Source organism: Manacus candei, unplaced genomic scaffold, assembly GCF_025592945.1.
Source record: "Manacus candei isolate 608988 ecotype Guabito, Panama unplaced genomic scaffold, ASM2559294v1 h1tg000037l, whole genome shotgun sequence".
Classification (NCBI taxonomy): Eukaryota; Metazoa; Chordata; class Aves; order Passeriformes; family Pipridae; genus Manacus; species Manacus candei.
In genome coordinates, this window is record NW_026138085.1 from 9,951,064 (window position 1) to 9,963,894 (window position 12,831).

The 12,831-nt window shown below is 46.0% G+C and overlaps 1 protein-coding gene across 5 annotated transcripts in view; it reads left to right on the forward strand.

Annotated features, from left to right (window-relative positions):
• The window catches only part of UIMC1 (ubiquitin interaction motif containing 1), a 40,088-nt gene that overhangs the window by 3,211 nt on the left and 24,046 nt on the right, over positions 1-12,831 (forward strand). For 4 of the 5 annotated variants that reach the window (XM_051793437.1, XM_051793440.1, XM_051793439.1 and 1 more), the window contains exons 2-3: positions 1,334-1,491; positions 9,488-9,578. In XM_051793437.1, the coding sequence (XP_051649397.1) occupies positions 1,342-1,491; positions 9,488-9,578 (241 nt within the window). In that variant the 5' untranslated portion in view covers positions 1,334-1,341. The remainder of the gene's footprint in view (positions 1-1,333; positions 1,492-9,487; positions 9,579-12,831) is intronic. The other variant, XM_051793438.1, reaches the window with a different exon arrangement.

Consider the following 12,831-nt stretch of genomic DNA (forward strand, 5'->3'; position numbering starts at 1 on the left):
GCAATTTTGTGGTGTTACAGGGAAGGGTTTGGTTCTATCCTGGCTGATGTACAGTCTCTGTTGCATCTTCTCTTCCTCTTATTTTAGATCTAAGCAGCACATTTGAGCTATTTGAGTGATCTTGAAGGAAAGCAGAGTGATGCTGTGGAAGGACACTGGTCTGGGAACCAGCCAACTTGACTTGCATTTCCAGCTCTGCTGTTCTCTGGTGTGAAATGAGTGGCTTGTTGTTTAATCACTCTCTGCACATGTTTAATTCTAACTTCAACAGAGCTGGTCATGCTCAGCGTGCTTTGTAAGGCTCTTTTACATCATAGTTCAGGAAGCACCAAATGTTGTTGTTGAGTTATCTGGCAAACAGCAAGCACAGGCAGGAAAGGGTGGTTTAACTCTGTGTGCCTTCCCGCTGCTCTCCTTCACCGAGATCTCTTCCCAGTCCTCTCCTCCGAGCCCTTTTGGATCCAAGCAGGGGATGCTTGCTGTGCATCTCTCTCCAGCAGTCTATGGGCTGGCAAGGGAAGGGATGCTGAAGTAGCAGCTTGCACTGTGTGGGCACCTGCATGCACAGAGCCCTCAGGTTTGCACTAATAACGCTCAGCAGGTTCCTTGCTGCTTGTTAAGTGCCTTTGTTAATGCGGATGGTTTGGGCATGTCTGCCCGGAGTTCTTCCGGAGGCTGCTGGTCATTGAGAAACCCAGGCTGCCAGATAAACCTGTTGTCTTGTTTCCAGCCTGCCTGCTGCCAGTGCCTGTGTTTTCCCTGTCTGTAGTGCTGGAGCAGCCGTGCACCAAGTGGTGCTGAGGACAGGACAGCATCCTTGGAGGAACAATGCCTTTCCCCCTGTTTTTGTTGAATACAAACGCTGACAAAGGGCTGTGCTGTGGTGGCTTCTTGGTCTGGTGTGCAACTGTCAGCTTGATCCGCTGCCACAGCCTGCTTTGTTCTGGTGTAGGTGTGGGGCTGAGGAGGGGAAGTTGTATTGGAGGGTGGGAGATCCACTGTAAAGTGATGCTGTGGAGGAGTTTGCTGATGGGCTTTGAGAGGAAAGCCTCATTGCTTTGGAACAAGGCATTCAGAGTGGCTTTAGTCTGTGTTGCTGCTCCCCTGAAACCCCTTTTTAGCAATCAGCTGTAATAAAGTGTTTTTAACTAGATGAGTGGTGACTGGTACATGTGGCTCCCAGTAACGCTAAATCCACCACGCTTTGTAATAAGGTTCCAGTGCCTGGGGTCTTTTGCCTAAAAATAGCAAAAAAAAAAAAAAAAGGATGACTGGTAGGGGAAATCTAAATCAGAAGGAAACAAATGGCTTTTAATCTTTTCATCTGTTTCAGAGTGAAGGATGCCGAGGAGGAAGAAGCCCACGCAGGGCCTGGAGTCTAGAGGTCAGGATGGGGAGGAAGATGAGGATGAGAAGAGGAATGCAGCCAATGCCAAGAAGAAGCGCAGTTTTGTGGATGCGTTTATTGTTATATCTGACAGTGATGGAGAGGTCAGTGATGGGTTTGGGGTACCCAGAGCCTGTGCTGGGCCCTGCTGCTGCAGGACAGTGCCCGAGCAGCCTTCGGTGTTGTGCCAGGGTTGGGCTTTGCGCAAAGGATCTTGTGCCGTTCCTTTTCTTACATATGAGATGAATCAAATCCTATTTGACTAGGAAATGAATGGTGTGCTTCGTGAGGGTGAGTTATGAGTCTGGGATTTGATAACCAAATCCTCTCAGAACCGAATCTGAAACGTAATTTAAAAGTAACCTTTCCTCAATCCCTTTACAAATCTTTTTTTCATAATTTTTATTTGATTGATTTCCAGCTAAACCTTAGAAACATGATTCTGTATTATGTGCAAATAGATAAGAAAATGATTCAGAACACTGGCTTGTGAGTAGCTCAGAGGCAGCCAGTGTCTAGTAAACTGATCCTGAATTACAGGAATCCAAATTTGTAACCCACCTCTGTAGGGTGTAAAGGTGAATGTGGTGTGGGAGTGCCTGGCTGAGGCGTCAAGGCTCAGATCTCTGATCCCCAGCGTCGGCTTACACACATCAGCATTACTCTAAAGATTGAAATGTCTGTGTTGGTTACACGGGCGTTGGGATGAGCTCAGGAACTCCTGCCCGGGAGAAACTCGGAGCCCCGAGAACCTGCGCTCGACCGAGCGAGCCGCACGAGGGGAAATTGTTAGAATGGGCGTTTTATGTGTGACTCTTAAGGCTTTGCTCTGTCTTCCTGGTGATTTGGGATCCTAAGCTGCTTTTTGTAATTCCACCATTTTCAAAAGCATTTCAGTTCACTCTCTAGCTGTAGATCTTAAATCAAGTCCCTTTTGCTCCCACATCTGCAGTGTGCTGCTCTCCAATAAGGCGATTATCATGTGAGGAAGGGAAAAGCACTAGAAATAAACAGTAAGAAGCTGTAGGGCAAACGATATTGGATGTTTTTTCTTCACATTGTCTGAGTTCTTTCCCATTGGGAAATTCCCTGAAAGAAATGGAACATATGGCAGTAATAGTTCAGTGGGGTTAAACCCTTAGCTCTGCAATATGCTAAGTTAACTTCAGATGTCTGCTGCATCACTGGCCTTTATGGTGAAACCTATAAGGAAAAAAGAAATCAGCAGCTATAAGAGCTGCTGCAGTACATAAAAGATCAGGACCTGTTATTGTCTGCAATTATTCATCTCAATGTGCACGTATCTGAAAAAGAGGAAACAAACGTCTCTTAAAACACATCTATAAAAAGGTTAGGCTCTCTCACTGTTCTGTAAGTTTGTCTATAAACAATAAATTCTGATGGCATAATCGGTCATATTACAGAAAAGGATATGCTCAGAGAGGCCGTTAAAGAGCCAATTAGGTTCTGTTTAAGTGACAACAGTTCAGTCAGTTGAATGAGTGGATTTATTCAGTTCGGTCTCTTTCTGTGAGTCATCAGCTTACAGATCCAGTGCCATAGTCTCTTGTCGTGTTGTTTTCTGCAAAATCGAACGCAAAACTGTGATTTACTTGGGATCTCAAAAAAATAACTGTCTGCCTTCTGTAACTGTCTCAGCTCTTCTGTATACATCAAGCTGAATTTCAATTTTGAACCTTCTAACTGTTGTTCTTGTTCTGGTAAGACCTTGTTGTGTGTTCAAGAAGAGGTGTGGGAAGCTCAGATCAATAGCAATTTTTGAGAACAATACATTCTCAATTAATCTTGCATCTGTTAGGACATGGTTCCTTATGAATCAAAAGCTACAAGGACAATTTGGGCATCATTGATTCGATGGCTTTCTTCCTTGGCAGTCTCTTGGCAGGTATCTATAGAACAAGTCCCTAGTTCTGCTTCCAGACCAGCAGATCTTGTAGCAGCTGCACCTGGAAAGCCTCCAGCTTCTCACTTTTGATGATCTTTGGCAGGCTGCCTCTCCCAGGAATTTTTCAGTCATGCTGGATTATCAAGCTCATCCATGTTATTTTGCCAAGTTCTCTTTCTTTGCTCATGTCTATGCTGTGGCATCTGCAGAGCTGCATCAGAAAGAAGTTTTCTGGACGTGAGGCTTTCTGATCTCTGCTATATATAATCCTGGATTCGGGGAACACTTCTCTTTTTTTGGAAAGGGTTGGACAAAATAAGAACAGTCTCTCTGGCTCTGTGGAAGGAAGGGGAGATGACCTTCTTTGTGCAAACTGTGTCTCAGAAAACGCAGACATGACGAATGAGCAGAGTGGTTCCTGTCTCCCCCGGCTGTTTAAACCCTGAAGGGAATTGGTTGCCCACGCCAGAAGATGGGTGGTCATCTACAAATACACAATATTTCAAATAGTCCCCAACAGTGCTCTTTCCAAGAATAGCAATTCCTGGTCTGTCTCATGAGCCCCTTGCTTGAATTGGGCTGTTGGTAAAGACTCTGGCCCTCAAGATTTTCCGAAGCCATGTCTGAAACATGATTGTTCCCTGGCATCTGGCCTGGCCGAACGTGAGCACTGAGCACAGCCCAAAGGTTGTGCTGACCTGTAGACTGATTTGCAGCTTTTAATCCCAAAATGCCACTGATCTGCTGTGGGAACTTCTGGAAGGGTCTGTTTTTCCTGGGTAGATCCTTTGTGAGCTTGGAGGGTACCTGCCTGCACTCAGAGTTGGCATGAAGTCTCACAAGCTCTTTCTGCCAGATCCATCAGCTCTGCCAGCCCTCGGGGAACATATGATGAGACTCCAGGGTGATGGTACCATCTATTTCTGCATGGCTTGTCTTCCCTTTGGTGTGGAACATCCCTTTGCCCAAGTGTTCCTGTGTTTGGAGATACTTGCAGTCAGAGAAATCAGCAGCGTGTGTCGATGTTCCAGTTTAGATTTCGGCTGTGGTGCAGAGGGAGGTGTGTTTGGGCATCATCTGAAATACCTGACCACTGCCCTGTCCTGTCTTCATCAGCTGTGACAGTGGCCACTCACCTCAGGACCAGGCATGGCCTGAGGGACATCTTACTGTGGAAAAGATGGGATGACAGTGCCCACCTGTTGTGCTTGAATCCCAGCTGGCAACTAAGTACCACATGGCTGCTTGCTCACTCTACACCCCCCTTGCTGTAGTGGGGAGGAGAATTTGAAAAAAAGTAAACCTCATGGGTCGAGATAAGAACAGCTTAATAATAGAAACAAGATAAAATACCGTAATACTACTAATTATCTTAATGATAATATCAATAATAATTGTAATGAAAAGGAGGGAGAGGGGAACTGCTTTTTATGAGAAAATGTAGTGATAGGACAAGGAGGAATGGGGTCAAACTAAAAGAGGAGAAATTTAGGTTAGATATGTGGAAGAAATTCTTTACTGTGAGGGTGATGAGGCTCTGCAACAGGATGCTCAGAGAGGTTGTGGATACCCCATTCCTGGCAGTGTTCAAAGCCAGGCAATGAGCAACCTGGTCTAGTGGGAGGTGTTCCTGCCTATGGCAAGGGGGTTGGAAAGAGGTGATCTTTAAGGTCCTTTCCAACCCAAACCATTCTGTGATTCTATGAGTAAAACCCAAGAGAAACAAATGATGCATAATACCATTGCTCACCACTCACTGACTGATGCCCAGCCTGTCCCTGAGCAGCCATTGGTGGCTCCCAGCCAATTTCCCCCAGTTTATATGCTGGACATGATGTTCTATGGTATGGAATATCCCTTTGGCCAGTTCTTCCCAGCTTCTTGCACACCTGGTCACTGTCAGAGCACAGGAAGCTGGAGAGTCCTTGATTTATAGTAAGCACTGCTTGGCACCAAAGAACCATCAGTGTGTTATCAGCATTATTTCCATACTAAATCCAAAACACAGCACTGCACCAGCTACTGGGAATAAAATTAACTCAATCCCAGCTGAAACCAGGACACCAGCTCACACCACTGACCATCCGAGTGAAGCAGAGCCTCATGGGAGTATCTCTGCAGTGCCCTGCTGTCCCCACGGGCTCTGCTGGTGCCAAGGGACCTGGTGCCTCCAGTTCCCAGAGGACAATGTGGAGTGAGTTGGCTCTTGGGAAGGCTCCATGGCTCTGCTGCGATCACTCCTCGAAAATCAGTTTGATCTGAATCCAGGCTCCTCACAGCCCCATGAAAACCCTTTTCCTTACAGAGTCTTCCCTCTGTGTGTCAGGAACTGCATGTCTGGCATGAGCCCCATTGCGTCTTGTTGTTCAAGTCTCCAATTCCAGCAGGTTTGTTCTAATGAGCTGAAAGACAGCAAAGCTGAAACAAAATTCTGAAGTCAGAGACTAATAAAGTAGGGTGTGATATTAATTTCAGCAGCAGCCTTGGCCAGAGCCAAACATTGGACTTCCAACATCTAATTGGTTTTTAAAAATAAATTAGTTTGGTTTTCATCTGCGTATTTCCCATGCAGGACGTGTGGTGTTTGGCTGTGCCCTGTTGTTAGATGGTCCCAACTGCTGTTGAGCAGTAAAATTACCCAGACCTTTCAACTTTGCAGTCTGCACCATTAGTGATGGAGACATTCTGCTATAGCCTTTCCTTCCCTGAGTCAGTAGAAGCTGATTTCTGTGGTTTATGATGTGGATTTGAGGGAGCAGGATGTGGGATGCTGGCTACTGGCTTCCATTTACGGGCTTTTAGGAGCGAGTGGAGATGTATCTGTTTCTGCTGGCAGAGTCAGGTTCTCTTAAGTATGTGCAAAAGCATTTTTAAAATGGGAGTTTGATTTCCTGCTAGCTGGTGAAACCAAGCAGGTTAAAAAATAAGGAAGAAGAATAGTGGCTGCCTTCCACTAAATGTGTAGGGAACTTTGAAAACCTGTCTATTTCTTGATCTGTGTACAATGCTGGCAGTGAAATTGCTCATAAGAGAGCATCATAAATTAAAATGCAGAGCCTGACACACAGGAAAAGAATTTGGCTGTTGTGCCTTGAATGGACAGCAAAGGAGAGATTCTCTCCAGGCTGGCACTGAACAGAGGTGTGCAGGTCCTAACTCACCTCTGCTATAATAATTAGTTTCCCTTGGAAGTTGTGTGTTGGAGATGACCTTGTAACTAAGAGTATTGGCTGCAGTTTGGGAATATTTTAATTGATTAAGATTATTTTTGGACTAGTGATCTTATTAGAAAGGCAGTTGGTTGAGTGGCCCCCTGAGTTCCTATTATCCTTGTAGATAGATGAGCATTAAAAGGTTGGGTCAGGAAGAGCAAGCCCTGTTGTCTTCTCTGAATTTTTTTGGCCCCTTCGGTTTCTACCATCCATGCCTGCATTTATGCAGAGCACTTTGGGGCCTGCGGGGCTCTCTCCCAGTAGAGGTACAAACAGCCATAAATCCTAATTAAAAGGTATGTTTTATTTTCTGGGTTTAAAAATAAAGAAGATTTAAGAATTCTTGGAATTGAGATGTGTGTATATATTTTGGCCCATCAGGATTAATTGGATTTGCTTCAGCGGTTCTCTGCACCGTGGCTGTTCAGTAGAACGCTGCTGAGCAATTTAAACATCTTTCTCAAATGTGTGAGGTTCGTACAACACGTGTCCTGCAATAATTTTGCTCCTGCCACTGTTGTAAATGTCGAGATTCTTCAGGACCAGCACAGAGAACCGAGGCACGTACTTGGCTGTGCGGTGGATCCGGGCAGCGCGCCCAGTGCCGGGTGCACCGTTCCACTCCAGAGCCCTGGAGGTGTTTGGGCCCCATCTTGTCCCATGGTGTGTGTTGTAAGTGTTTGTCTCAGTGCACAGTGCAGACACTTGCAGCCGTGGAAAGTTTGGTGTGCTCATAAATCACATCCGTGCCCTGGAAGAGAGCTGCAGATGAGAGTGTCAGGGTTGACCTTCCAGCAAGTGCAAGAGTGATGAGGGGAAGACTGATGCCTAGAGAGGAGAGCCGGGGATTTACAGAGCCTGCTAGGATTAAATTGCCCCTGTCTGAAGCTGGGGTGCATTTAGCACAGTTAGACAGGGCTTTGGGGGAGAGTGGGAGAGCTCTTGCTTAACCTTCTCCAGGTTAATCCTAGTGTGATCCTGGTGCAGTCCCACAGACCGTTTCCCGCTTCCTCAGGTGTGGTCTGCTCGTGAGGTAAGTGGGAGGCTATTGCTGAGGCAGGCACTTTGGAGTAGGACATCCCTTGGCTTAGGGAAAACTGTGGAGAAGGGCGAAATGCCAGGGCCCAGGAAGAGGGGATTTCACCTCCTAAATGTGAGCTTGGCATCCATCTCCTTGCAAGAGAAACTCTGGATGTGAAGCAGTTTTTCGAAGACATGGTGGCAGATCTTAGAAAGGGGGGGGGGGCATCCAAACCAGGCTGAGTAGTGAAGAGAAGGAATCAGTCATAGGAAAAACTCCTTAGGTACAAGCATGAGTGTGTGTGGACTTGCCAAGTATGATTGCTGCTGTGTTGTGAGGTGCTTCTTAAGTCAGTGAAGTGAGGAATGGTGTAGGTATGAGGGCGTGTAGAAGTTGTAATGTATTAGGGTTTCAGGAAACCACTTAATAGTATGTCTTGCAAAAATCTTAGTTGGGTAAATAATTCAATTTGGTCTAGATAGTAACATTCCTGCATTGAAATCCTGCTAAAAGACTGTCAGCAAGAGCTGGTGATGAAGAGAAGGGAGGCTCATCTGGGGGAGATGTAAGGCTGAGGCCAAGAGGATCAATATTAGGTCTCTGTGTGTTTTAACATCCTCATTAATGATCTGTAAGAGGGAGCAAGTGGTGTATATAGATTAATAAAATCTACAGATAACACTAAAGCTGGAGATGTCTGGAACAAAACTCAGCACAGAGGTGCAGTCCAAAGGACTTCACAGGCTCAGAAACATGGACAAAGGACAAAAGAAATTGATGACACTTGAAAAAAAATCAATGTATCTGTTTGTGTTAAAGTAGCCCAAGCCACATGCCCCCACCTTGATCCCTTCTCCTGTCACAGGAGGTGGAATGAGGCACATGTGTGTGGCCAATGTGTGTCTCACAGAGAGCAAAACTCACTGCAGCTGCAGAGGGAGTGGTGCAAAGCCCCTCCTGGCCAGGCATGAGTCTCTCCCTGAAATACTGGGTTTGATTTTAATCCTGCCTGATTTAGAGAGACAAATTGGAAGGAGCCCAGTGCCAGCCTTCAGTAATGTGTGTGGCCTCGCTTAAGCTGCTAGGACAACAACTTGCATAAATGTGTGTCATTTATGTCTGTGCCCAGTCCTGGTGCAGTCCCTGTGCTTAAAGCAGCACACATGTAGATTGTTTGTAGGGGTATTGTTCCAGAGAGGCCCAAGACAACAAATTCCCGAAATATTCAAACTTCAAAAATGAAACACTTGTGGCAATACTGCCCAGAGAAGCTGTGGCTGCCCCATCCCTGGAAGTGTTCAAGGCCAGGTTGGATGGGGCTCTCAGCAGCCTGGTCTAGTGGAAGGTGTCCCTGCCCAGGGCAGGGAGTTGGAACGAGATGATATTTAAGATCCCTTTCAACCCAAACCATTCTATGATTCTATGAATACAATGAGAGATTGGCACGAGGAGGAAATACATATGGCTCTCCTGCCCTGGGGTTGTGTTAACATGGGTCTCCAAAAATAGGTAGGGATCCTAGTTTTGATCACCTGAAATTGTTTTGGCAGAGTTACTAGAAGCTGCATGGCAGGAAACAGTCCTGGCTTACAGGTGTGTGATGCTCACTTGTAAAAAGGTTCTGTTTTGAGTGCTTACAAATATCAATGTTTTAGCAAGGCCAAACAAATCCTCTCTGAAATCGTGGGTAGCAGGTGCAGTGCATGGTGGTGACTGGCATGAAGTCTATTGTCTCTCCTACTTCTCTGTTTATGTCAGTCTGTAACTCTTTTTGCTCATTATGCTTATCACACAGCTTTTAATAGTTACAGAATGTGTTTGAATTATGTTTGAAATTCAAATTTCACACAAATAGAGGCTTGTTCTTGAACCAGTGTTTGTGTCTGAGTAGCTGGGGGGGGAGGGGGCTGGTAGTATTTCTTACATATTGCATGCACTCACCATGTTTTTTTCCATTACAGCAGGAGTCAAAGGAAGAGAGTGGATTGCAAAAGAAGAGAACAAAACAGCAGCTGGATCAAACCAAGTTTGCTGCTAAAAGAAAAATTGCACGTAGGTCTCGATTGTGGGGCTGGGGAAGTTGTCTGGTGCTGAGCAGCTGTTTGTGTTAGAGATTATTTCCCTTGCAGAAAGGCTGTGATGTGGCTGGGGATGCAGAGCTTTCAGAGAAGACCCTTCTCAGGGGTAAATTTTGCCTGTCTGAATAGGCACACTGTCACTTGTTTTTTCCCTGGGCAGCGTGTGCGTGGACTGGTGCACTTCCAAAATAAGTGTGGGAGGGTGTTGGTACCTCACCAGGTTTCAAAACTGGCTGAAGCCAATCTGAAAGTGCTGTCAGTCACAAACTACTTTTCCATTCAGGCTCCTCTGCTGCTGCCTGTCCCTGAAATGTCAGGATGCTCTGACCTGGCAGCTGCCACTCAGGGAAGATCTGAGTCGCAGCTGACAGTTCTCTGAAATTGTTGGCTCGTGGCGTGGGGGCAGCTGGAGCACTGGCAACATTGGACATCATAAGGAAGGGTGTTAAGAACCAGAGATTTGGGTGATGTCATTTTGCAGTTATATGGAGTATTGGTGCACCCCTGTCACAGCCATGTGTGCAGTTCTGGTCTCTGCATCGCAAGGCCGTGGTGGTACATCCAGAGAAGGGCAGCCCAAGCCATGAAGAGCATGGAGCAGCTGCCTTATGGGGAGAGACTGGAGAGCCTGGGGCTGCTTTGTTAGGAGAGGAAGGTGGGATCAAAGTTCCTATGAGGAAGGCAGTGCCTCAGCTGAGCACAGAGCCATTGTTTACGAGCTCCTATTAGCCAGGGTACATTGGTGGAAATAGCAGGAGATAGATGTGTTTGAAACAGGTGAAGGACAGTAATGCTTCACACAGCATGGAGTGAACTCCTGGAAGTTTGTGTCACAGGAGGTTGTGAAGGGGTCAGTATCAGCAGCTTTAATAAGAGATTAAATGCATTCATGGACAATGGGTCCAAGAATAACTGCTAAAGCGAACAGACTGGGATGTTCCTGTTTATATTCTGAATGCTAGGGATGTACAGGCAGAAGGGATCACTGAGCATGGCCATGTTGCCTGTGTTCCTGGTACAACCCTGCCTGTTACAGCAGCCAGGCCCTAGGTCCCTGCTTGTGTTCCTATGCTCTGCAAGGCAGTAGTTGGTCCATCTAGCATGTGAAATTCAGGATGTTTTAAAATGGGAGAGGTGCTGTCTCCTACAAAACCCAAAGCAATCACTGAACAAAATGGAGCACACCAGTGCTCTGCAAGGAGCAGCAGTTGGGCTTGTCAGTCCTCACAGGACTTGTGTGAATTAAATTGTTTTTAATAGAGGCCTAAGGCCATAGCACAGAACAGCCCAGCTCTTTGTGGGAGCTGAAGCCCACTGTGTGTATCTGTGTTGAACAAGTAAGATAACAAAAATCAGAAATGTGGGAAGAGTTCTTTTTCTTCTTTTTCTCCCAAAGGAAACAGGGCACCAAATAAAAGCTAAAACCCCCCTTGGAGAAGACAGTATAATGTGACCAAACATATGGCGTTAAGAACAGGGAGCTGCTGAAGTTGGATATCCTCGTTGCATCATTGAGTGTGCAGGGTTTTGGGAGCTGGTGCTGTGCAAAAGGTGTTTGGTGTGCTCCAGAAAATCCACGGGAGACAGAGCCAGCTCTCCAGCCATTGTGTAACAGAGGAGTTCTGCTGTGTTTCTAGATGCTGAAATTATTGATAATAGTTTTTCTTTTCCTGGGGCTAAAGCTGCAATTTTCTGTTGCTTAGTGTGCATGTCTGAGTTTGGGGGTGCCGGCGCCGCTCGGTCGGAGAGCGGGCGCTTGTTTAAGCACGTGTGATCGTGGGGCTGTTCTCATTTCTGGGAAGCTATAATTAGACTTTTGGTGTTTGCTTTTAGGCAAATTAAGATTTGAAGTAGTAATTATTTTTCTCAGTGTCTTTAAATAAATTCTTTGAATTGCGAAGCAAATTGGTCTTTTGTAAAGATTCGGTGCTTCTGGGTAGAGCAAGTTCTTTCTCCTCAAAACTGGAAAATTTCGGATATTGGCAGGCTCTGGTTATAAAGCATATCCTCCCATTTTTGCTTTGTTGTGGTTTTATTCATTTTAACCTAAAGCCATAACTAAAATATATCTGTGACGTTTCATCCTGACAGGATAAATGGAAATACAAAATCTAACGAAGTCTCTCTCTTTTTCTGGAGGAAGTCTGTGCTTTAAAGCACATTTGAATGTTTTTACTGTAATTGCTCTTTGGATATGTGGAAATACTGAGATCCCCCATTTCTGTTATATTTGAGTAAATCTCTTATTAGTAAGTGTTAGAACTACAACTAGTGGGGTTTTGCATCTAATTCACTTTGCAAATGTCAAAATGGAACATAAATCGCTTCACAAATTGCCATATTAGCATTTAAAAAGGCTCTGAAATGGTTTAATTTGTTTAGGGCTGCAGTATCTTAAAAACAGTTTCTCTCTGACCCCTCCTTCCCATCTGTGGGTGTCTTGGATGCCCTGGTCTCCAGAGAGGCTCTGGGATTTCATGCTGCGTTGGGATGGACGTGTGACGAGTGGATTTTGGAGTGTGAGACGCGGAGTTCCCAGCTGGAAGTGCTGGTGTTTCCTCACGAGAATGGGCTCCTGTGAGACGAGCGATGAGTGTGAGTTGAGCAGGGTGGTCCAGATGGAGAGGGATTGTTCTTCCCGGGGGCTGTGGGAGCTCCTGTCCCTCTGGCATGCTCCAGGAGGATGCCTTGTCTCCGCCACACGCTCTGAGCTCCTCTGAGCTCTCACGCTCTGGGTCTGTTTGCACACGCCGGTCGGGGGCTAACGCGGCGCTCTGCATTTCTAATCATCATCAATTATGACCGCTGCAATCAGCATCAAGTTTAATAAAACACACGGTGCTGAGAAGTCATCAGTCCTGGAGCACGAAATACTGTCAGCTCCACTTAAAGCAGGTCAGGTCTACTGGAAGACATGGGCAGAGCTGCTCTTTGCTCTCCCACTGTAATGCCAGGTGGGTTTAAACTCGAGATTTCCCCGTCTCTGGAGCACCTACTCAACTGGAACGTGCACTAAGTGCATCTTGTTTGTCACTGGTTTCTTTGCCAGAGGCAGCATTTGTCTGGCACATTCCTTGTCCCCAGAGGGGAAATTGCTGTGCCAGGGAAGGAGAAGAAAACAAAATGTACAGCAGTAGCTCGCCAAAAAATGTTTCTTTTTATTAAGCTTCATGGATGTTGATAGCCTGAACTGGCGAACACTCAGGCCCCCGTTGAAGCACGTGGAA